The 23936-nt window shown below is 44.4% G+C and overlaps 2 protein-coding genes across 2 annotated transcripts; one reads left to right on the forward strand and one right to left on the reverse strand.

Moving 5' to 3' along the window:
• Positions 1-3333: 3333 nt before the first annotated feature.
• On the forward strand, positions 3334-20086 carry T265_07177 (hypothetical protein; the record flags this gene model as incomplete). Its single annotated transcript, XM_009172628.1, has 12 exons — positions 3334-3469; positions 3511-3609; positions 3650-3828; positions 5308-5508; positions 6292-6367; positions 6493-6731; positions 6818-7383; positions 8307-8592; positions 10162-10380; positions 14352-14639; positions 17505-17813; positions 19730-20086. 12 exons carry the CDS (start codon positions 3334-3336, stop codon positions 20084-20086), a joined length of 2955 nt encoding a protein of 984 aa, XP_009170892.1.
• Positions 14978-23822, reverse strand: T265_07176 (hypothetical protein; the record flags this gene model as incomplete). The annotated part of the gene is made up of 4 exons (XM_009172627.1): positions 14978-15074; positions 15170-15401; positions 20866-21028; positions 23700-23822. 4 exons carry the CDS (start codon positions 23820-23822, stop codon positions 14978-14980), a joined length of 615 nt encoding a protein of 204 aa, XP_009170891.1.
• Between the last annotated feature and the right edge of the window lie 114 nt (positions 23823-23936).

The raw sequence follows: 23936 nt of genomic DNA on the forward strand, positions 1-23936 counted from the left end.
ACCTTTGTGCCTACATTGCTGGAACAGAAAAACTTGAAGAGCTTCACAACATATCATGCCATCTAGATGTTACGAGATCCACACACTTTGTTCGTTCTGAGAACCTTCCTTTTTCAGTCAGCGGCATCCGACGTGTGGCGTCTAACTTTTCCACATGCTCCAAACTCAAATCAAAATTCTGTGACACTTCGTGGCCAGCTTATCAAAGCCACACGACCTTTTGAACGCCTTAGTGTCGATTTTAAAGGTTCACTTCAAACACTCGTAACAGATACCGGGTATGCTCGATTCCATTCCGCTTATACTTGCGCCGATATGTCCTCTTCCACTGTGATTCGTTGTTTGAGTTAACTGTTTTCGTTGTTCGATATGCCTGCTCAGATCGCCGTTCTGCGTTCATGTTAATTGAACTCAAACAATTTTTGCTCGATAAAGACGTTGCCACTGGTCACACTGCTGCATATAATCCACAATGTAATGGTCAGGTTGAGCGATTTAATGGTACCCTTTGGAAGACCATCTGCCTGGCTCTAAAATCACGCGGTTTGCCTGTCACACATTGGAAGGTTGTCCTTCTTGATGCTGTCCACTGTATCATCCCTGTTATGTACTACTATCAACCATACCCCACACAAACGTTTCCTGCCGTTCACACGACGATCAATTAACGGTATCTCTCTTCCTGGCTTACTGTCCCTGGGCCCATCCTTTTAAAACGCAATGATCACATCTCTAAATATGACCCTCTTTTAGATGCAGTGGAACTCGTCTCATGTGCTCCCACATAGTTCGTCCAGATGGCAAACATGGAACCATATCCTTTTGCCGTTTGGCTCCTAAAAGCAACGACGTGATATCCGACACAGAACTGGAACCAGTGCATATCGCCGAACAAGAGGATCCTCAGGCAACACCATAAGTCAATCGTGATTGCTCAGAAGTTGAACTCTTGCCTAGTAATGATGCATCCTCATCCCATTCTAGTGCACATCCAGTACATCACTTGGATATTCTTATCCGACAGTAGCGCGCCCATCCATATAATCTACGCAACGGAGAGGCGTAAACGATTCCACGTAACTACCACAGCTTTTATTTCTTTTACACTAGTTCGCCGCAAAGTACACTTATTCCAAGGCGCGGAGAATGTCATGACCATATAAACCATACATTCGCATACGCCATTAATAATTCTCACTCCATATTTTCAGACCATGTACTAGGATTAAGGCGTACATTACGCCCTTCTGTTCTCTTTTCCTTCTAATATCGACCTTTCCAGGTCGATATTAGAAGGAACTGCAACTTTGAGTCCCTCTTCCTGGATTGTAAGTGGCATGATCAATGACAATATCCACGAGCGTGACCTTGGACTTTGTGGGTGCAAAGTGCAAAGAGGACGAGATGACTTTGGTTAGTTCATCCAAAAACGCCTACGCCTTCTCCCCCTCTTCGAAGGTGAGAACGAGGTCGTCATAGTTCCACAAGGTTTTCGTCACAGGCTATTTGAACACCAGGATTTTGGAGATCTTCCAGTGTTCGTCTCTTGATTTCATTGATCACGAAGTTAAATATGAATGGAAAGATTGCGCATCCGTGACGGACACCACTTTGTGTGTGGAAGCTTTTGGATAGCGCGCCGTATACTCTCACCTGTCCGGAAGTCTGAGAATACAAAGAGCTTATTAAGCCAACAGAATTCCGGGGCATTTTTTAGTGGGCAAGCGTGCCACGAAAAATAGACCGGTCTACAGAGGCGTATGCGCCTCAGAAATTCAGGAATACCGAAATTGTGGGTCGCTTATATATATACCATTGCCCTATCATCTGACTGAGTGTGAAGATCTGGTCAACGCAACCCCTACCAGGTCGGTCTCCCCTTTGCTGCTCTAAATTCAGTGTTTCACGAGCCACCATAAGGCGACGAATCACAATTGACGCCAAAGTTCTCGTTACAACCGGCGTTAAGCTGATTCCCCAGTGGTTACGGCACTCTCTGAGAGCCATTTTTAAAATGAGTACTATCGCCGACTCTCTTTATTTGTCTGGGACAGTCTCCTCCTCCTAGATGCAGGCAAACAGATCAGACAAGCGCCGACTGAGAATTCCACCTCCCTCTTTGCGCAGTGCGGCTGGAAAGTCATCTGGACCAGAAGTTCATTGGTACTGGAGAGAACATACGCAATCGTCAATTTCTGAGGCTGTAGTGGTTCCACGTTCACTGTCCAGGGTCCTACATCAACTGTGGTCTTAAGATGATTGGCAGCTATGATAAGTGTTGTTCGAAGTATTCGGCTGCACGTAAGTTTGATCCGTATCTGTGCAGTCAGCACAGGGTTGCGAGAAAGAATATTGTGATAAGCCAATTTTGGCTACTCCGCCACAACTGAGTTACCTAGTAACATTATACGCTGGCGGTATTTCTGCGAAGCCCTCTAAACCACAGAAGGGTATATACATTGTTGACATCATTGCGGTATCCGAGACTAATGTTTGCCACCACCCAGTTCAGCCCGATAAGCAAATCTATGTACTGCATTTCTATGAGCCTAAGTTTTACGAATACTTCAACTCTCAGCCTTCTTTCAACTGCGAACACCCGCCCATGCAGTTGGGCTTGGCAGGAATTTAAGCGGTGGCTCTGGGGGACCGAGTCCTTTTGAGATGGTAGGCCATAGCTGGATGTCATTTAATTAATGTCTTGAAGCCAGTACTTTTCTTTGCTCACACTGCACTGCATGTTCGGCTTATATCTGGTACTACTGTATGTTGAACATAAAATGTGCTACTTAGTTTTGAGATCACTGTTTACTCTTACTGACTACTATACCTTTTTCAGGGTTATGACAGTAAAAAGGTGCTCGCTTGTGCAGTAGCAGCAATCAAAACAAAAAATCCATCATTTCAGAGAGATTTGGTAAACAAACTTCTCTGAAACGACTACCCAATCAGTAGCAAACATTTTTTAATTGATTGGAGGGATGAAGAAGTCTCGGTGCTTTGAATCTGGCCGTGGTTTTTTGTTGGTCCTGTCTACTCTCGGGCCATCAAGGCCTATCTCAGCCGTTTTCGTGCCCTCCGTTTGGATGCCTGCCTTTCACTTAAAAATGTAAGAGCTGGGCTACTTGCATTGCTCTCATGGTTGGTTAGTTGGTTGATGATATGTCTACCGAGCCCGGCAATCAGCTTGCAAACGTTTCGTCACCAAATCAAGAAACATCAATAAGCAATTGAGCTACATTTTTATGTTACCATGCCTTGTATTTGAAAGTGAGCAAGCAGTCACCTAAGATATGTGGTCTATCCGTTGTTTTCGATATTTTAGCATTTTCGATGAGAGAAAGTTCATCAACCTCATCCACACCAATTCGTCACCCACATGTACTTTCAGCCACCTTATCGGAATCAGATTTAAAACTAAGCTGTTTGGTGAATTCGTACATTGATGAGACACTAGTTTCGAAGGTTGGTAAGTCTTCGAGCCCTTTCTGGAATCCCTCTGCTTCCCAGATACACTGCACTGTGATCAAGATCCTGGTGGGTTTTATGGGCTTCCTTGTCGTGTCAGGGAACTTTTCGCTGAACTTCGTGGAGTGACAGAACTCTATGGTATGTACATTCCATTTAGATTATGTCATGCTGGCATTAGATTGGCAGAAGGAATGTCTCTTATTGACTTCCAGCAAGGCTGGGGCTAATTTGGTGTACAGCTTGCCCACAAGTGGTGGAAAGACGTTGGTTGCCGAAATTCTAATGTTGCAGGAACTATTGCTCCGGAAAAAGAACGTACTATTTATTCTTCCGTTTGTGTCCATTGTCCAAGAAAAGGTTAGTTTATCGATCCATCTCTGAGCATCCTTGTGGAGCTGACCTGTTGTTTGGGACAAGGACTCAGTTTGTCGTAATATTGGCAGCTCGGTTGCGTTTAACTACCGTTGATCATGTGTTTGTTGATCTGGTCGACGAGCTTGGCAGCTGGCTTGCAATGACTTTGTCACCACTCGGGAAGACATAACCAGTGCGGGCATGATAGGAATGCTGGGACAGCGGTTTGTGGTTGTTACTGATGTTCCACTCTATCTGCAGTTCTACTGCGCGTTGTTAACAGGTTTGGAATGTCCTGCCACTGCCTTGACTATCGTGTAGTTTGCTTGTATCATTTTGACCAACAATTACATAACCCTGGGATATGTTCAAATCCGACCCTTTGCTTGACACCATTTCGGTGCCTAGCCGCCATTTTACCCGAAGAGAACGCGAAGGCTGGGAGACTGCCTAAACAGCAGCAGTCGAGATGTCGGGATTTGATTAGAACCGCGAACTCTCCAGTCAGTAAGTTCGCACTTTAATTATTGAGCTACCTCGGGCTCTGTCATGACCTAATCCTGTCGCATGGAGAGCCGAACAACCATAATTATCTGGTTAAATACCCTCAAACCATATCAAGCTAGACCTGAACATGTGACTTCTGTGCACCTGACCGATTTATCTTTTGTCACTTCCGACTACCGTTTTTGGGCCTCGTACGTCGTCATGTGTACAATTCTGGAACCGTTGTTACCACGGCACGGGCAGACTTGCGTTACACGGACGAAAATTCAGTCCATTATTTTCGCAGCGTAAACACGCTGCGAATTTATTCCTATATATGTGGGTGTCATTATTGAGTCCGAAACAGACAAGCGCTTTTTATAGCGCAAATACACGTCCTGATCATATATCTACTATGAGTATCAGACCAGGTAGTTGGTAAACAGAAGATACTGATGAGGGCGAGTGCATCAAGGGGGTAGAGTTGGTAATCATTTCTACAGTATGTTATCCCTATATGCGAACTTTTGAAGCCCCCATTTGTAAAGCACTATGGATCCGCTAGCATGTGGATCAGGGCCAATAAGAAAGGGCGGCTCATAGAGCAGCTGACTAGTCTGACTCAACTTATTGTTTCAATATACATTGGCTGGAACATTCCAATGGTGAATTTTGTTGGTTTTTGTTGTCCATTGAAGCCTGTTTCTCACAGATCATTGTGGTGTGTGTAGGTTCGCGAGATGGCTCTGTGGTTGGAGTGCGAATTTACTGATCGGAGGGTCCGTGGTTCGAATCCGATCTGTGCCTCTCGACTTCCTTCCTCTAGGATGGGGCAGCCTGGCAGTATCTCAGCCCTCGTGCTTCCTTCTTGTGGCATGGCAGTTAGGCATCGGAAGGGTGCTACAGCTGGACAATTCGATTTGTAGATTCGTACGTCCAATGTAACGTATATGTGGTCAACTTTTAAATAGTTTGCTTTTATTTCCATCACTCAAGGTTCGCTCCCTAACTACTATGGGTCTGGAGCTCGGTTTTTGGGTCGAAGAGTATGCTGGGAGTCGTGGACGGATACCGCCCGTGAAGCGACGTGGTTGCCATTCGGTCCTAATGGCAACGATCGAAAAAGCGCACAGTATTGTAAATTCACTGATTGATAATAAATCCCTCGCCGATGTTGGGCTGGTCATCGTAGATGAGGTAAATGACCACCATTCAGCGTTTTTCCTTTTTGTATGCAAAAATGTACCTGTGCAACTGATTTTGATTTTTGACTCATTACCGACTCTTTAGTCAATAGTGGATGCTTTGGAGGTGCGTTCGTCTTCGAAAATAGGATTCAATTTCGGTTCCCACTTGGCTCCCCACTCGCCTCCAGCGGAGTTGTATATTCACTGTATATAAACTTTGTCTTAATGAGAGACTCAGTTGAATACCTCGTTCTTTAACTGAATTTGTTGCTCAAGGGTTGTTTAGCTTTCAGTTGAAACGCTTTTCTAGGTACCACCACTTATAAGCTCGCTGAAAAATCTTCAGTAGTCCACCGCCGGTTTCGTTCTTCATTTGGCCGATCAGGTACGCGTGGTTTCCGAGTTTCTGTTAGTTTTGTTTTTAAAGGAGAGCTAAACAGGCAGTCGGCCACCCCTATAAAATGTGTTGTGTGACGAAAAATATTCCGTTGACTTCTTGACGTGGTACCACTTTAATTACTCGTGGCTGTTCTCCGTCAAACGTGGACATCGTGCTATCCGATTGATTTGCTTCCTAGTAAAAAAAATCCATGACTTTTTAACTTTTTTGGATACTCTAGAAAGAACAGTAGTCAATTCAACTCCCATATTTCGTAGAGATACCAGTTGTTACTACTCGTTCCACTGTCAGAAGGTCAGTATTAAGTCTGATTAATTACGGTTGGCACACAGGAGGCACCACAATTCCCTTACTTTCTGATTATAATCTATTGTTGGTACCGCTTCGTTTCAGCTCCATATGATCGGTGAAGGGGGATCTCGAGGAGCTTGTCTTGAAATTTTATTGACCAAATTGCTCGTGGTTTCACGTGAGTGAATACTTTTCCTATTTTCTGTCCACTTGCATCTTCCGGTTAAAAGTTTGAATATGTTTTTCCTTGTCCACTGTTACGTTGCTGTACCTTCATTCCTTCTCCTCTGTACAAATACTTAGCTCAAACTCGAATCATTGGAATGAGTGCAACACTGGCAAACATGTCCGATCTCACACGGTTTCTCAAAGCCGAACTGTACACGAGCAATTTCCGTCCAGTCCAACTCGTTCAGTACGTCAAAGTGGGTGATCATCTTTACGAGCTGCTTGAAACCACTGCTCGAAACCGCCGACCGACCGATACACCGGAGGAATTGCTGTATGACCAATTGGTACATAAGCGAACTGTCCACTTTCAGGTATTTCTCTTTATGCAGGTGCTTTTGATCGGAATGCGCAGTCCAGTTTAGTTAAATGTTGCACAACCTTCCGTGTTTTGTCACAGTTTGAATGCACGCCTTATATTATGTTTCTGCATCAATTCCTCTTTTCTCCTCGACAGTACAATAAACAAATGCTTGCACGTGATCCGGACCATTTGGTTGGCTTGGTTGCTGAAACTCTGTTAGGTTATTCAGTAGAAGATGGGGGCTCAGACACCCTGCCTCGTTCGCAGAGGCGTTTCTCCTGCCTAGTCTTCTGTCCTACCAAAGTTCACTGTGAGAACACGGCGAAGATGCTCGCAGAACTACTTCCCCCATCTGCCTGCTTCCCGTCTTCGTTGGATAAAGACTCTTTGGAGAACCTGGTTCAGCGACGAAGTGAACTCTTGACGGAATTGCGGGTCGACAGCTTGGCTGATCGTGATGCACTGAATCAGGAACGAACCACTCAATGGGGGACTTGTTGTCCAGTCCTGGAGGTAACTGTGCCGAGGGGTGTTGCCTACCACCACGGAGGTCTAACACAAGAAGAGCGTATTGCCCTTGAGGAGGCTTACAGCGAGGGAACGTTAAGTGTTCTGTGTTGTACTTCTACATTAGCGGCTGGCGTTAACTTGCCTGCCAGACGGTGAGTTGTGTGTTTTCCCCATGGCGTTTGGTTCGCCCATTTAATCTGTATTGACAGCACAGTGTTAGTGTCCAAGCTAATGTTTTGCTGACGTAAAATCGCAATTCATTTGAAAGCTCACTCTGAAGAAGGGACAAAGTGGATGAGTGAGGAACCTAGTGCTAGCCTGCAACAATCACTCTGAGGCTCCTACACCTCTAGACGCTCATTCAGACAACCTGAACAGAAGCTTACGAAAAAGCCATTGACATCGATTAGCAGCCATATCTTGCGATGTCTCGAGCCGTGCACAGGGAGAATCACCTAGACCACATGCCTCTTGTGCAACCAAACACTCGTTTGCTAATTGTCTCTTTGAGGATTCGGTGGCTTTGGCCTACACCGGTTATTGTTTTGAAAAGACCTCACAACCAGACAACGAAATATCCCATACTGTAGCCTGATACAGATTCAGGGGTATGATGCCTTTGCACCATATTTGTCTTAAATTAGAAAAATCCACTATGCTTGAAGAAAAATTGACCACCTTAGTATTTGCCCAGAAAGTTTATATTCTATCCAGAAATACAAAACAAACTTGGAAACTGTATGATCCATCGGTCCTCACAATATGGCTTACCTCTTGAGTCTCATAGAACTCAGCTCTCTCGGGAATCAACTCTTTAACATTAATCTGTCGCCACTGACCGGTGTTACCAAACGACTGAAGTGTATAGGTTAACCCTTTGGTTGGGTTACTGATTTCATACGTTTGCCTCTGCTGCTCCATGGCTAACGACTATATCGTGCCAACCCTCTTCAATCGTCTCCCTGATTTGTCCTGTTCTGTTCGCCGCTTCAGTTGATTCATTTTAGACTCACTACTTCCCACAGCAGAACCTTTTCCACCTTACTGACTCATTGTTTCTTGTTCTATGCTCCAGTGTTATTATCCGTAAACCATACATTGGCAACAACTTCCTGTCCGGAAGCCAGTATAAGCAGATGATCGGCCGAGCCGGTCGCGCAGGCTTGGACAGCGCTGGAGAAAGCATAACTATCCTGCAACCGAACGACCGATCTCATTTTGCCAAAATGATTGATAGCATTCCGCCAATTTGTAATCCATCTGTGCCCGTTTCTGGTTCGAATGGTTTATGCACCAGCAGCCTGTTATATGAGGATGGCAAGGGTATGCGTCAGCTGCTGTTATCCCTGGTTGGATTGCAGGTTAGTTGTGACAACGACAACCTCCCTTTTGTGTCGTGCGCCGATTTGTTTCACTTTTGCCGATTTTGCAAACATCCTGAACCCTCAGCGAGTCCCTGTTTTGCAGCCCACACAATGGCGGAAATGATGTCTTTTCTCTTGATGAAAATCAACTCCCAGCACCATGCGCGGGGTTCTCAGTTTTTGGATGTTGAATTGGCGATGTAAGGATAAAAGTTAGTCCTTTTTGGCCAATGTATTTTCCATGAGACACAAGTTTGTGTCTTGCAGCAGCGTCACTACACTAGTCAGCTCCTCTGTATTCTTGTGGTTTTACAACTACAAGGTGAATATTTGGTTTCCATTACGCCACGAGCACTAACTTTTGTTATCTTAGTAACGAAATTTGACTCATGCAATAATTACGCCGCTTCCACCGGCTTGGATCCATTTCCTCAATGTTCACCACTTCAAGAATGTCCCAAGATATGCGCGCTTGAGCCACCTGCCGCCCCCTCCTGATAATCCCTAAATGTGTTATTGGAAAAATGAAAGTGCACAAACATAGTTTCCTCCCTTACGAATCAACGACACTGCCTTATTTTAGGACGATTGACTAGAGAAAGGGTGATCCTAAAACTTGGATTGTGAACTCATTCATTCGCTAGACTAGTAGTATGCCTCGGACGGTTCTGTTGAAAATTGGTTATGAATGTGTTAAAGTGATGTTAAAATGATATGTTAAAATGATGTTGAAAGGCATACCTCAGTGAGTGAGCAACTTTGAACAGTGTAACACCTAGCTTTCACCCAGTACGGCACTTGTATTGAATGTAACGCCTTTGGTCGTAAAATGCGGCACTGGCTGGTTAGATATCTCACGTTTCTGCACTTAATATCTAGCTGCTGCATAATCGAAAAGTGTCGAGGTGAAATGGGGCAGAATGTGCATGAAATATATTGATCTTGTGATATATTACTCAATGACGTATTCACTCGAAACAAGTGAATCGGAATCGGCGTAAATTCCACGGTCATGATTATGTGATATGTCCATCGAGTTGTTATGCGTACTCTGTTTTCCATTGAATCCTCAGCACGGTTGCTCAGTATAGACCCCTTCCACTTGCAATTTCTTCGATTAAAATAGTTGTGGCTCAGCGGTGAGAGCGCAGATTCATGGACCGGAAGGTCCGTGGTTCGAGCCCGACTGCTTCATCTCGACTCTGCTATCCAGGTTTGGGCAACATGGCACTATCCTAGTCCTCGTGCTTCCTTCTGGTGGCATGAAGTTGGGTACCGAAAAGGTGCTACTGCTGATTTGGTGCTTTTGATGTTGATTCGAATTGGTTCGTCTCTTAGCTTCACCGGGTCGCTTACTAATAATCGAGACAATCTTTTTATCCAATGGAAGGGACATTTTCAATTTAATGATTTTCCCGTTTTTTCATCACGCATTCTCAGTTTCAAGCTCTACAAAGTGGTTGGTTAACCCATAATCTAATCGAACCAAGATTCTAAAACATCAGTCTCTAGTTCCCAGGAAAACCTTTATATCTCGCTGGTGAATTTCGATTTGTTTTTACCCAGGTTGCTACAACGATGCGTGATATTTTATCTGCTGCTAAACGTACCCTGTTTGCTGTTCAAGCGGAATGTGCGGGTAATGATGTTACTGAAAGAGTGGTTCGGGCGGAATTGCAGACACTTATTGGCAAGGATCTATTGCTGCTCATGTCAGACGATGTGATGTCTGGTCCGTCCCCAACAAAACTACCTCGTGGTGATATTCTTAATTTACAGTTCCAGGTAATCAATTATAAAATGTCCATTTGCCCTTTGTTATCCATATAGCTGTCTACCCTGTTATGGTTTTTTAGTATGCTTACTCACTTTAAAATTGAAGTGGTTGCGTGTTTCAGCCCATTTGTTAATTTTGTAAGGAATGTTTTCCTAGACGGCGCTGGATTTCTCGAAGCCTGGTCAGCTTTATTGGTACCATATGCTGTCAGATTTTGCCGCATTCTATCTCCTATTCATGACTGATGGAGTCATCTTCCATCCTTCTGTCTGTACTGCATTGTAGTGTGCCTCAGCAGCAACAGATTGACCACCTGTTAAAAACAACAGTTGCGTGTTGTTCAGATTATTTATAAATATCCTGTTTGATGACAACGAACTCACCTGGCGCTTCACCTACATATTTGTCTCACTGAAACAGGGGGCGCTCATTCGTATCAGCAGAGGGTCGTCGGGTTGAGGATGGCTAGAGTTCTTGATTCCTTTCCGAAAGACTATGTACGCTTGATTATCTAGAGACCGCCCTTTATACTGATGTGTGTTCACATATGAGATCTAGTGGCTCGCACACTTCTGCCACCGGTGTCTGTGTTTTAGTTTTAGTGTGCGTTAAGATCCATAGCCCCCCATACTGTTACTGAACACAGGAACTGTTGAATGCGAAAACTGAGGAACTACCATTTAGCATTCTGTGAGCATGCGAAACGTCAATACGGCCAAACAACCTAATGCCCTATGTTTAGTGCATTCTGGTCCCATGAGTGAGGCTCAGGGACGGATTTACGTGGAACGATGATTCGCTTCTTTCGAGGTTGTCTGTCATGTTATCATTCATGACTGGTATTCACCGTTGAGACGTGGTCCTGAGATGACCTGATCGACAATTCATTCGAATAGGGTATGTAGTTTGAATTTGAACAGAGGAAAACACTGTCGTATAAAAATAGAGGAGTTGGAAGCAACCTAGTCGTCCAGGTCAGCAACGATATTTAGTACCCTTCTTGGCGATCCATTGGGATGCTACATGCCGAGTAACGAGCGGAATTGGGGAAATTTCTGGGAAGGGAAGCAGAATACAGAGGTTAGCATATGATCAAATGAAATTATGGTAGGTGAAAGGCGCTTTAAATTTTAACATAAATTTTGCACGGCTACAGTACTTCTGTTAGTCTGTCTTGGAGGGTGAAGTAGATCCCTTGTATGAACACAAAACGTCAGTAGTAAGAACTGCAGTGCAAAGGAGCGCATCGCTTGGAAGTACGAATGACAAAACTTGGACGTACGGGAAGCTCATCTGGTACTCGTGTGACCTCAAAAGAAGGGAAGCGTCTTTTTGGTTGAAACCAGCTTGACCACCTCTCGTTTGTGGAAAATTTTGCAAAGACGAAGCTTCATTCTGCAATACTCAACGGATGATAGGCGTTAGACTCTTACACCGTTGAGTAACCTCCCTCCAGATGTTATTGCTCGTTTCGGTGAAGTCTTTATTTTTGGACATGATAACGCGCGCTTACGCAGCACCTACAGTGCTTATTGTAGCTCTGCATTCAGGTATTGAATTTGCTGTACTTGAAATCGATTCGGACACTTTGTGTAATCTTGATGGGACAATTATATGGACACGACAAGACTTTTCAATAAAACGATGGATTAATTGAGAGAAACACGGATGAGTACCAAAACATGCATGGGAAGCTTCCGAAAAAGTCGCTAAGATTTACGCCTGAATGACACATTTCAACAATGAAGAACAATGTTTGCCTCGCCTTTTTGTGAAGTAATCAGCTGTGCATTAAACTTGTTCTAGCCATAGCAACTTTCCGCACTACCTAGCATTGTGTGAAATTCTTGCGGATTAGTGAATTTACAGGGAACGTTACGATATGCTACTAACAATTAATCAGTAGTTGAACATTAACCAAGTTTCGCCCATGTTACCTGGAAACAGCGAATCAACCGATCCCACCAGCCCGTCGCTACGCGCCTATAAGCTAAACTTTGAGCACAATGCCTTTGAACCTGATTGTTTTGTTTTAGTGTATTGTTGAGCTGAGTCCTGGCTTAATTATTCTGATTTAATAATGTTTTTCTTCCGGTGAGCCATACTCGAAGCCGCATATTGTCACGCAGCCCAACTATTCACTGTCGTGCATCAGATCATTCATTGTTGAAAATCCACTCTATGAATGCATAAAACTTCCAGAAACTCGATTTGGTAGTGGTATTTTTTAGCGCATCAATCTCGTAATTTCGACTCATAGGTTAACCAGATCAACGACATGTCTTCTGCGTGCATTAGTTGATACCTTCTGGTACTTGAGATCAACATCCATTCTTGAAGTAGCAGTCACATAATCACCACTTGCCTATTCGTCCACTGAAGGGTGCCGTTTCCAACGCCTTTGAGTGGTACTGCCACTCAGTACTGATATCCTCGTCGCTTATAGTACATCAAGTCTCACTGAGATAGATGCAAGTCATCGCTGTGAAATCGAGACTCCGTTGGGACAAGGTGAATTAACCACGGATGCCGGTGATCTTTCTTTTGTCATCTTAGCCCGAGTGGTTCAGAATAAATATAAGCCCGCCGCCTGGAACACAGCTCCACAGATAGATCGTTCCTTAATCGTCCGAAGTTTTCTGATACGACGCTTCTTCCGTAGATCTGATGGAATATTGGTTTCTCATCGGACTTATTATTAACTAGCACTATTTCGTTGGCATTGCGACTACTTGTGACGGTCGCTGCACGACCGAATGACCAGGAAGTACACATCCCTCGATCTCTTAATTGATGACGTTATATAGAGTGTACAATCACTTCACTTTTGTTTCTCACTTGATCCAAGAGATTTTTGACATTGTCTCGAATAAAAGAATGCCCCACAACTTGCCGAGCGTTAAACCCGATTCTAGCAAAACAAACTTAACATAAAAATCCATATGAAGTGTTACTGACGACATTTATAGATTCTGGCCATGTCCAGTAGTGTGACATCTTTTAAAGGAAGAATCGGGTATTTTTAGAGACCTTGGTGTTGACCCGCTCCTTGTGGGTGAATCCATTCGGATGCTAGCTGTTCAGCTTAGTAGTTTTCCTTGTGTTGCTTTCGACGCACCATCGGCTCCAAAAGATTTTGAAAATGGTTATACATACAAGATTTTCTTCCTATTGTTGCAAACTCTGCATATCAGACGGATCCGGTCCCACACCCTCAGATCAGATGCAACCAATTTTACCAAAGTTGAAAGTATTCCAGTCTAGGCCACTATACACTATAATATTGGCAAAGCGTCGTTGAGTCGTCACAGTTTTTGGCCGTATAACCCAAACCATGAATTTCGTAATCAGACAATAGCCTGCATGGGCTGTTGGTTGTTATTCTGATGTTATCTCATTGTTTACCACTCGCTCTCTGTCTGGTCGTGGCGTAGTACATAGGATCCTCCAAGAAGTAGTCATCGCAAATTGTTGCGTCTGCTGACTTGCGAGTGGGTACAGTTGCAGCGACTTGGATATGCTGTGGCAGCAAGTTATAGGGCCTCACCGGCAATGTTGTGGAATATGCGTAGCTCCGGCGGGCTGCTTGGTTGTTGGTCTGTTCGCCGAACTTGGCAGTTGGATTGCAAACGTTTCACCACCCTCAATCAACCCCTCACTGACGATATCTCGATTGGTGATGAAAGGTTTGCAGTCCAACTGCCAAGCTCGGCGAACAGATCAACAAACAGATAGTGTCCCACCGATTGGCTGCCGAATTATAGGTTTTATTATTGGATAAAAATATTCTCTGACGTAGTGGACAGCTCAGCAAGGCTGTTATTGCTGTCTACTCTTACAATCTCGTCATTTTGGTTCATTCCGGTAGTTACAAGTTGGGTTGTGCATAAGCAGAATACGGTGTAATGGATAATCTTGATCATGTTCGCACACGAACTTTTACCGGTGCTTTACTTTGACCCTCCTTTTCTTCCGATAGGCCACAAGGCTTGGCCGTGCCACCGTCAAAGGCGGACTCGACACTGACCAAGTTGGGTCCCTTCTGTCTGATTTGCGTCTAGCTTCACGAGCTTTGAACACCAGCGGACCATTACATTTGTTGTATTTGGTCGCACCACTTGATGTGGTGGAGCAGATTCAAGTTGATTGGGGAGTGCTTTATAATCGGTTTAGCCTTCTGACTCCAGCTGAAGCTAATATTCTCAGTTTCCTTGGGTTTCCAGAAGGTTATTTGTTATGGAAAGCTACCGGCCATCCAATCAGGAAGGTATGTTGACATCCTATCATGTTTTTGTCTGTAGGTATACCAAGTTTTGTGTTTCCGATGCAGTGTAACTTGGTTCTGTCCAACATATCATAAGGATTTGATTTATTCACCCCCAGTTGCCTGGCTGTACCCTGTTTCAAGGAACTGTTCGTCTGAAAACCTGGCTGATCTCTATCTAGCTTCTATTGCTCTCCACATGCGCATTCCCTGGTCGGGTTGAAATTGGTTGTCTTTCCTTTTACCGATGCGGTCGTTGTTCCATACTTTAGTTGGTGTTGCGGCGCTGGCTGGCTTCATCGTATTGCGGATAGTTGACTTAGCAAGCATTCAATACTTCGTCATGATGACTTCGTCATCATCAGCAACATCGGTGGTACCACATCAGTGTTAGCCACCGATACTTCACTGCCGTACAACCACGATTCATGTGAAAGCCTTATTGTGAAGAGAAGAATAAAGGTGGACGGGGAAGGGACTTAGTGCTAGCTTATTCCAGTCGTTCTGAGGTGCCTACACCTCCAAGCATTCACTCAAACAATCTGGATAAAAACTGACAACAAGATCGCCACTGACATCGGTTGGTAGCCATATCTTGGAGCGTCTCCAACCAGGCGCAGTAGGTATCATGCGGTCCCCATCCTGATAGGCGGGTAGCACCGACAGCACCCAAACTTTTCGTAATCCCCTTCATACTCCTCTTCCGTGTCAAGGGTTGGCCACCTCTCTGCTTCCGCCACTTTGAGTTGGGCATGTTCACTATACCTACAGCGTGTTACCACTGCCTTGATGTAATCTTGATGAACGAACCACTCTAATGCCCTTCGGTATCAATGTCTACACTGATGTTGCTGTCTCTGATTATAATGCTGATTACGGTGGAAAAGTAATATTTAGTCAAGGAACGGTGCGATCTTTGGAAGCAACTAACTCAATGGGGTGCATATGGACAGGGTTAATTGAGTGGGCCTCTGCACAGAAACGACTAAACTAATCTGGGGTTTAATTTTATGCCGAGAACAATGCCCATGTATTTATTGGTGACGGGATGCTGTGGATGCATATACATCGCTGTGAAGGGGCATCGCGTTTGACCTAAATTATCGGACATCTCGGTAATGAACTCGCAGACAATTTGACAGAGAACCGTATGATTTAGTCACCAAATAAGGTTCCGTTTTTGTTTCTTTGTGATCTGTCAAATCATCCGTATTCCGACTTTCTCAAAACTCTCGGTAGCGTTTACGCCGGTCAAAAATCTGCGCCGTAGAAAAGTGCCTGAATGGAAATAACATTGTGTTTATTGCCTGTCAGGTTACACTGTGGTTCACGTGCTTATCAAATATCCTTGAAATTTTAAAATTTTGTCTTGCATTAGTTGTCATGAAGTGTTCTGTTAGTGAATTTGAAAAGTATAATGGACCGTTTTACAAAGCCTCATAAAAATTCCGAATGTCAACGTTGAGCAATTGTATTTAATGGAGATCCCGTCCTGTTATTGAAGCCCATCTATGCTGAAACGCTGAGAAGCATTGTCCTTATCCTTGTTGGGAATCATCTGTAATGCTCATCTCACGAAAATCAGAGTTTCGGAGCCGCGACTTTCCAGTCAGTGGTTGAACGCCTAACAGTTAGCCATGAGGGCTGATCTGTTGTGTGATTAGCTGTCACTTAGACAGGACATAGGGCCAACCATTCTTCAATCACGTAAACCATGTCACGGGATCACACATTGACTGGTTCGTCGAGTGATAACTTCCATTTGGCATCATATTTGCCACTGACAAATAACTCACACATCATAAGGTAGACACCACAGTACGAGAGGACAAGCTTTCTGTTCCCCTTCTACCAATCATTCCTGTATCGGAATGCTATCTCTCTCTTTGTTGGGTCAGCAAATGGATACCAAGCTAGCGAAAAGCTCGGCAGCTCACGTTTCATTACTGAGTACGCCGTACTTTTGTTATTCCCAAGATCTTGTTTGCTACGAAAACTAAACACGTTTTACGGCATTTTCCATGTCTCAATAGGAACATAAGGGTGCCCGGTGAGGGGTTTATTCCGGCAGCTGTGAAGATCCCTCAAGGATCGCCTGTAAATGGTGTAAATCCCGAAGTGTTGCACAGTCCGCGGCACGTCGTTGTGCACTTCAGGGGTTGCTTGAAACAAGTGCGACAGCTCATGAAATGTACGGGACATCTATTGCAAGCATGACTGATGTAGCTAGCAGCTACTATTCCACCCTCTAGTATACATGTAAATGGTTATCCCCAAGTATCAGTAGTATACGGCCACTTGAGTCGTGCAACATTTGTTTCAACGGAAAAAGCTGTGAATTAGATGGATACCAAACCGTTCCTGGAATCGCACGCCTCCATACTCGTAATGTGCTTCTCCACAGTCGCTTTTTGTATACACAAAAGAGCTCGGTCCGTATGGAGAATAAACATAGTTGATGTAATTCATAAACTCCGATTTGGGCGCGGTCATCTGAGCATGCAGTGATGGCTGAAAAATGTTAAGTGAAAAATTCTGTCTGGTTGTCGGCTGACATCTTAACGGACTAGGACAAACAATGTTGAAGTTGCGGATAATTGCCCCCTGTGTTCAGAGTTGAAGGCGCAAATCCAAACTTTAAGAATACATCACGACAACCCTGCCATCGCTGTTCCATCCCAGTTATATTTTTATTCGCTATAGACTCAAATCGAATGCTTGATCTTCCAAACCACCCTGTGTCGGGGGCTAGAGCCTTCCTAATTGGGCCGAAGCGAGTTAGACTACGTCCCTCTAGTGGATACATACATCCAAACCGAAATTTGTTTCACTGAGCCGTAACCCATGGTAATATCTGTCTGTTAATAGAAACTGGACGAACGACCACTATGCCGACTCTATGTTGCTTTGGCTCTATCCGAACTGTGGCAAACCAGTACGACTGTGCCCATATGGAGAGTGGCCGAGCGATACAAGGTGTCACGTGGATCGCTGCAGTCGTTACTGTCCTCCGCAGCCGCTCTAGCGAGTTCGCTGGCACACGCATTGTCTAGTGAATACGCCTCTGACGAACAACTGTGGGCATTCTCGCATCTCCTGCCTGAATTCGCCAACCGCTTGGCCTATTGCGTTTCTAGCGAACTGCTGCCTCTAATGGAACTCCCCGGAGTAAAACGGGTGAGTCTTGGTTGACATCGGTTTCTTGACTAGGGTAAAATTTCCTACCTGAAAAAAGTTAAATTTTCCCTACCACGTTATGATATTTATTGAACGTTTTTGCTTTTTGTTATATTTTGGGTCTTTTTGTTTCTATTCATCTTCAAAAGGCACACATTCCAATTCATATACTGAAGGGGTCCATCTTATCTTGACGTTGCACAAACTATCTTGGTAGTTGTTCACCCTATCAGCAACTGAAGGTTTGTTCCATTTTATTTTGCTGTTACGGAAATTCACCAACGTACCCGGTGCGTATGTATGCCTATTCCTGCTCGTAGGCTACCTGACTTTTCTATACCTACTAGAATTCTGAAAAAATACGCCATCCGGTGGAATTGGGGAACCTTCTCGTTTCCAGGCGCAAGCGTCGTTTTAAATATGGAATGTCGAAGCTTTTCAGGGAGGCGTGCAATGCGAGACACAGGGACACTGTTCGCCGTCGAGCGAACAGTTGGTTCCACAGAAAATTTCTTCCCTGAATGAGCACTTTTGATCTCTACAGAGGGGACATTAACTTTGGCTGCACAGTAGGTACCGGAATGGTCAGAATTATTATTATCTCGGGCCACTACTTAGTAGTAAGACTTTCCGCGTCCTTCTTGCGTCCTCGATCTGCCTAACACCAACCTCAGTTGGTGTGGTTCACGATGGACATTTAAGTGATTGCGTCCCGCATTCATCGCCACCAGCCCGGCGTTTGCCTGTTCTCTCCTAAACATTTTTACTGTCGGACGGATGTTCAGGGCGTGCCCAGCTTGGTCTCGCTCCACAGAAAACGTTTCCAAGGTAGTGTTTGTTTGTGTCTGACTGTAAGGTATCGTGTACACCTTAAGGTGTGACGGTGCGTGCATGGTGCGCACTTGGAATAATAAGGTTTCGCGCGTGCTGAGCGGCCCTTGTCCACAATCTCTTCCGTTCTCTGAAGGCTCTCACATACTCTCTCCTTTCTTCACGCACGTTTAAATTATTACAGAGACTGCCAAACTGCCACATTGCGATGGCTGTCAACGCAAACCCCAAAAGTTCGAAACTACTCATCATTAGCTATAGCACTGCATATTCATTGAACCGTTGGATCCTGAAATGATCCATCCTAGTCTATGGCAAAGGTTTCTCCCTTCTGATCTGGTTGTTTCTTTTGTGACACGAGACACACGTGCTCTCTGACATTCATCGGACTTCGTTGATCGAGGACGACCCAGTGACTCAGCAAGCGCCTCAAGGCTGCATCATATTGGTCGCACGCTACAACTTGCCAGGACCTTGAATTCTGCCTACAAAGCCTGTAGCTACCGTCACAGGACTAGGAGACTGACATACGAATTTGATAGTAACGCCGATGCACCCCTTCTTTGCTTTGGTTAAGCTCCTTTCACCTGAATCCTCTAACAACCATGTATGCAAATGTCGAAGGTTGGCAGCTTGAGTGTGCAATCAAAGGAGGCGTGGCTTCGAAGTTGAGTCTGAGAATCATCTGAAAATGGGCAAGCTTTGCTCCGTAAGAGGGTCTAAGTTTCCCTGTTCTTGCCGTATTATCTGTGTGCCAGGTAGTACAATGGGATGAGGATGCGATAAGATAGGCAATCGGTTGCATTTTCCATGTAATTTTTGTGTAGCATTCATAGGACACTTAATCACCGCCATGACATTCATGTGTAAATCTTTGGAATGTTTGTCACTTAGACAAGGCGGTTGCTTCATTGCCTATGTTTAGTCCACAGCTCCATCTAGTTGGATGAGATGTTCAGTTGTGATGCCTTCTAGATCCCATTTACCCGATCTACCTTTTCATCCTGCCAGTCTATTTTTACTATTGACTCTACGTCTGATCTGTTAAAGAGTCGATCCATTCTTTTCCTCCATTTTATCCACAGGCTCGGGCTCGTCAACTTTATAGCTGCGGGTTTTGCACACTCAAGGACATTGCAACCGTTCAACCATCTGAACTGACCTCTCGAATGTCTCCATATCTGTCTCGGCGTGCTGCTTTGCAGCTTATTCAGACTGCCAAAATGCTGGTTTCCGAGCGGGCAGACGCCCTTCGACAAGAGGCTGTTGAACTTCTTGATGGGGTTCCAGGGAAAAGCGTCATGTCCCAGCTGGCCGAAGATGTCACACACCGTCCAGTGTGGACAGACTATTTGGATTCAGAGAAGCAATTTATCCCTACACCCGGTGAAAGTCAAAGCAGTCCAACCTCGAACTCTCAAGAAGATGATCTTTTCGCTTGACTTCCTCCTTCGTATATCAGCTGTTTTTCTAATTTTCGGTTCTTTTTTCTTTGTACATTTCTTCGCTGTGATTTACACTATGTTGCTCACTTGTATATGATAGAATCAATGTATGTTCATTTCCCTGTTCTTTCGCCTTCTAGAATTCAAATGATTTATTTGAGTATTGTGGTATCTCTCAAGCGTTTTCTCCCAAGAAAGGCCACAAATCTGGAGAATACGAAACAGCGTTTGCCGTCAGCAGCAGCCTAGCTTGTGGCCCCTTTACAGCGTGAAGTTAGGCTAGACATTACGTTTCCTTGTGGTTTGTATTTGGTTCGGATGCAGGAAAATAGCAGAAGTACCATAACTAGCTGTTCATTCACTTTGTTTGGTGTGTGAGGATAGGCTACTTTTTTAGGTTGTACATTTTGTAAGTTTACTTCATTGGGGGTAATTATTGCAGTTTCCGTGACTACTCCCTGGTTGATTTATTGCCAAATGTCTTGTGCTGATTGTGGAATGCCAGTTCGGTGTGACTGTTCAGTTAGCTTTGTTGTGCAAGCATTTCTAACCATTTTTCTTTGGACATTTCATCATACCTAATTTTGTTTTGTTTCTGTCGCGTCATAGGGTAATAATTGCCCGGACCCATCAGAGCAGTAGTTACTATTGGCTGGCATCTCTGACTTTGTAATGACTAGAAACCGTGTGCTGTTTGTGGTTGGCACTTTTGTTGCGGGAGATTCCAAGCAGTGTGAAATGTGATGTTTTGCTTGTGTACAACAGTGTTTTCTAACCTATTTTGTGTCGCGACCACTTTTGTAGTCGTTCAACTGTAGCACTCTTTCGGTGCCTAGATGCCATGCCACCTGAAGGAAGCACGAGGGCTGGGATAGTGCCACGCTGCCCAAGCCTAGACAGGGGAAGTCGAGAGGCAGAAGTCGGGTTCGAAACACGAACCTTTCAGTCAAAAAATTTGCCCTCTAACCACTTGAGCCATCTCTCCTCACAATCAGAGAAAATTAGAGGGCAGAGGAAACACGACTTGATTCAGCTGCGGGGGAGGGTACTATGTTTAACAACCTGTTCAAATATCTCACCCCGCTTTTGTAGTATTCAGCCACAGACTTCTTACTGTTTTCGTCGTGTGATGAAATTTTGTTATCAAGACAGACATCAGACTGTTGATTTACCATTTCGCTGCTCTTTCAGTTTGGCCTCAGCGTGAGTAGGACCGATTTTAACCGTAATATATAGGACACAGATCATTTAGCCGACTGGATCGTTCAGTGACGAATTTAGTCTAGACTTTGGGTGCTCAAAAGATCACAACAGTAAGATTCTGGTGGCGAATTCTCTTTCAAAACTGTTCGATGAATCACTCTAACTACTCAAATGGTTTATTCATTTGCCTCATCGGAATTGTTTTTACAGCTGCTGCACTTTAGCTTGCTTTTCGGCAATATGATTATTCCATCATAGGTGCTTGGAGCTTATTCTTTAATGTGCATTACAGACGCAGATGCTGACAGATTTGTATGGCCTTCTGACTCGTCGACATGCCTCACATCGTTATCTTTAGGCTACCTACTATGTCGTAATCAAAACAAAACAGCATTCGAGATTTGCTTGAGTACTGTACAGCTGTTTCATCCCTATTGGGAATGATCAGCAGTGCATGCCTTGAGAAACTCCAAGGAGGTTTGAACGCGCGATCTTCCGGAGACTAAATCGCTCGGCGACGAACGGCTAATCGGCAGTGTGATTAACTTTCACCTTGATGGAATATAGCGTCAACCTTCCTTCACTCACCGAACTTACTTCAGGCGGTTAGAATATCTCGGTTGAAATTTCAAACTGTCATAGTATTATCATACTGTTAATAGTTCAGAAGGAAGAATAATTCGCACGATGCATGTACCTTCTACTTGGGAATTCCCCACTCAAGAGGACGGTCAACACGACCAAATGGTGTGAACTCTGTGAGTGATGAATGACTGGCGTTGTATGTCGTCTATGTGCCATTTATATACACTGGTGATCAACCCTTCTTGGCCGAACGAGTTAAACTTCAACTATCAAGCCGGAAGGTCTCAAGTTCGAGTCTGCCAGAAGATTGGTGAAGTGTGCATGGCCGATGATGAGACAGCTGTACAGTTCTCGGCTTTTCAGTGTGGTTTGGTTTCACTTAGGGGATGAAATCTCTAACAAAACTTGATTCACATCTCTTCTAACTGATCTGGTTTTGAGAGATTCAGATATAAAAGATTGACTGCTCTCTGTCAACAGACTTCGCCTACTGTCATATTCTCAGTGATACCAACATAGACGTGCGCCGTTCTGTTCCAAAGTCTTCCACAAACTGGACCTTTTGGACTCCAGATGTCACTTTTTCGATGGAGCGCCTTCACACTGTTGGAAATCCTGATTATTGGGTCAATAGCCCAATGGACGCCCAAAACGCCATATGGACCAAGTAAAACCCAACTTAAAGCATTAATGCCCCCTCCAGACGCTTTCCCACGGTTGTTTGGCTCCACCACCTCTGTTCAATATCTCGACTCCAATCCAATTACTATGGTTTTCAAAATCGAAAATTTCAACCATGACTTCAAATGGAGAGAAGAATGTGACGCTACGAAACACGGCAGTTTTTGAAAGAAGCTAATATTTGTCAGCGAATGAACGAAAACTCCCTCTATTAGCGGCCAAACACACTTTGTTGCTTCGTTAATCCCGGACCAATCAAATCGCTTGCAGATGGCAACCTGTGGTCAGTCATACTTGTTAATTTTGTACTTCGGTTATCACTGTGCCCTTCATAATATTGGTGTTCCACTGTGTTAGTGTGTTTCATTTCAGTCATTTGACGATTTTTGGCCAATAACTTTAGGACTGTCTTTTGTGCCATCGTTTTCTACTGTATATTCCCGGTTTGTCGCTCGAAAAAATTGCTTATTAGTTTCTGACCATTCCTAGGTTTCTTACATCTTTCTGACCGACTACCTGGTGTGCGATCTTACTAAAATTGAATCTGTATACCATTATCACTGCGAGTATGGCTAGAAGCTTGCAGTAATCTTCAAGTAAGCCGTAGATTAAGTTAAATCACATTGGCACTCGGGTGATACAGGTCAGGGAGCTTGAGCCCGTGTTGGTCGGAATTATTTCCTATTCCACTCTTTATGTCGCTCATTGCTCGATTCTCAACACTATCGTCAACTGAGTTATTAGGGACGATAGTTGTCTCTATTCAAAATGAGCCTCGTCGTTTACACGAGAAGGATGCTTTCCGTCAACTGAAACGTGCATCTTATACAGCTGGCACCAATTCATTGAATGTCCATGACGTTTATCGTGCGGCCAAGGTTAAGATCTAGTATATTTTACAAACTGTGTCAACTTTTAATATACCGAGAAAACTATTGAGGCAGACGGCTTACGTCAATCGACGCAAACACCATCCATCGCCATCATCGTGAAGAGCACTACATCAGCACTGATGCTTCGCCGCCGTATAACCATGATTTAGTTGTGAAGGAAAAATAAAAATGGGTGGGGAGGGAACTTAGTTCTAGCCAACCACAATCCTTCCGAGGTTCCTACACCTCCAGACTTTCATTCAGGCAACCTGGATAGAAACTGACAACAAGAACACCACTGTCTCCAGCCGGGAGCAGTAGGGATCAAGCGGTCCCCACCTTGGGAGGTGAGCCCCACTAACAGTACACAGAATCTTCGTAATCACCTTCATAACTATCTGCCAGGTAGTAGGTTTGCCATCTCTCTGCATGCGTCACTCTGAATTGGACACAGAAAACAACACACTCTTCGACAAATAGTGGTTTGGCAAGCACAACACATGGTC

The sequence above is a fragment of the Opisthorchis viverrini genome, assembly GCF_000715545.1.
Source record: "Opisthorchis viverrini unplaced genomic scaffold opera_v5_160, whole genome shotgun sequence".
Lineage (NCBI taxonomy): Eukaryota > Metazoa > Platyhelminthes > Trematoda > Opisthorchiida > Opisthorchiidae > Opisthorchis > Opisthorchis viverrini.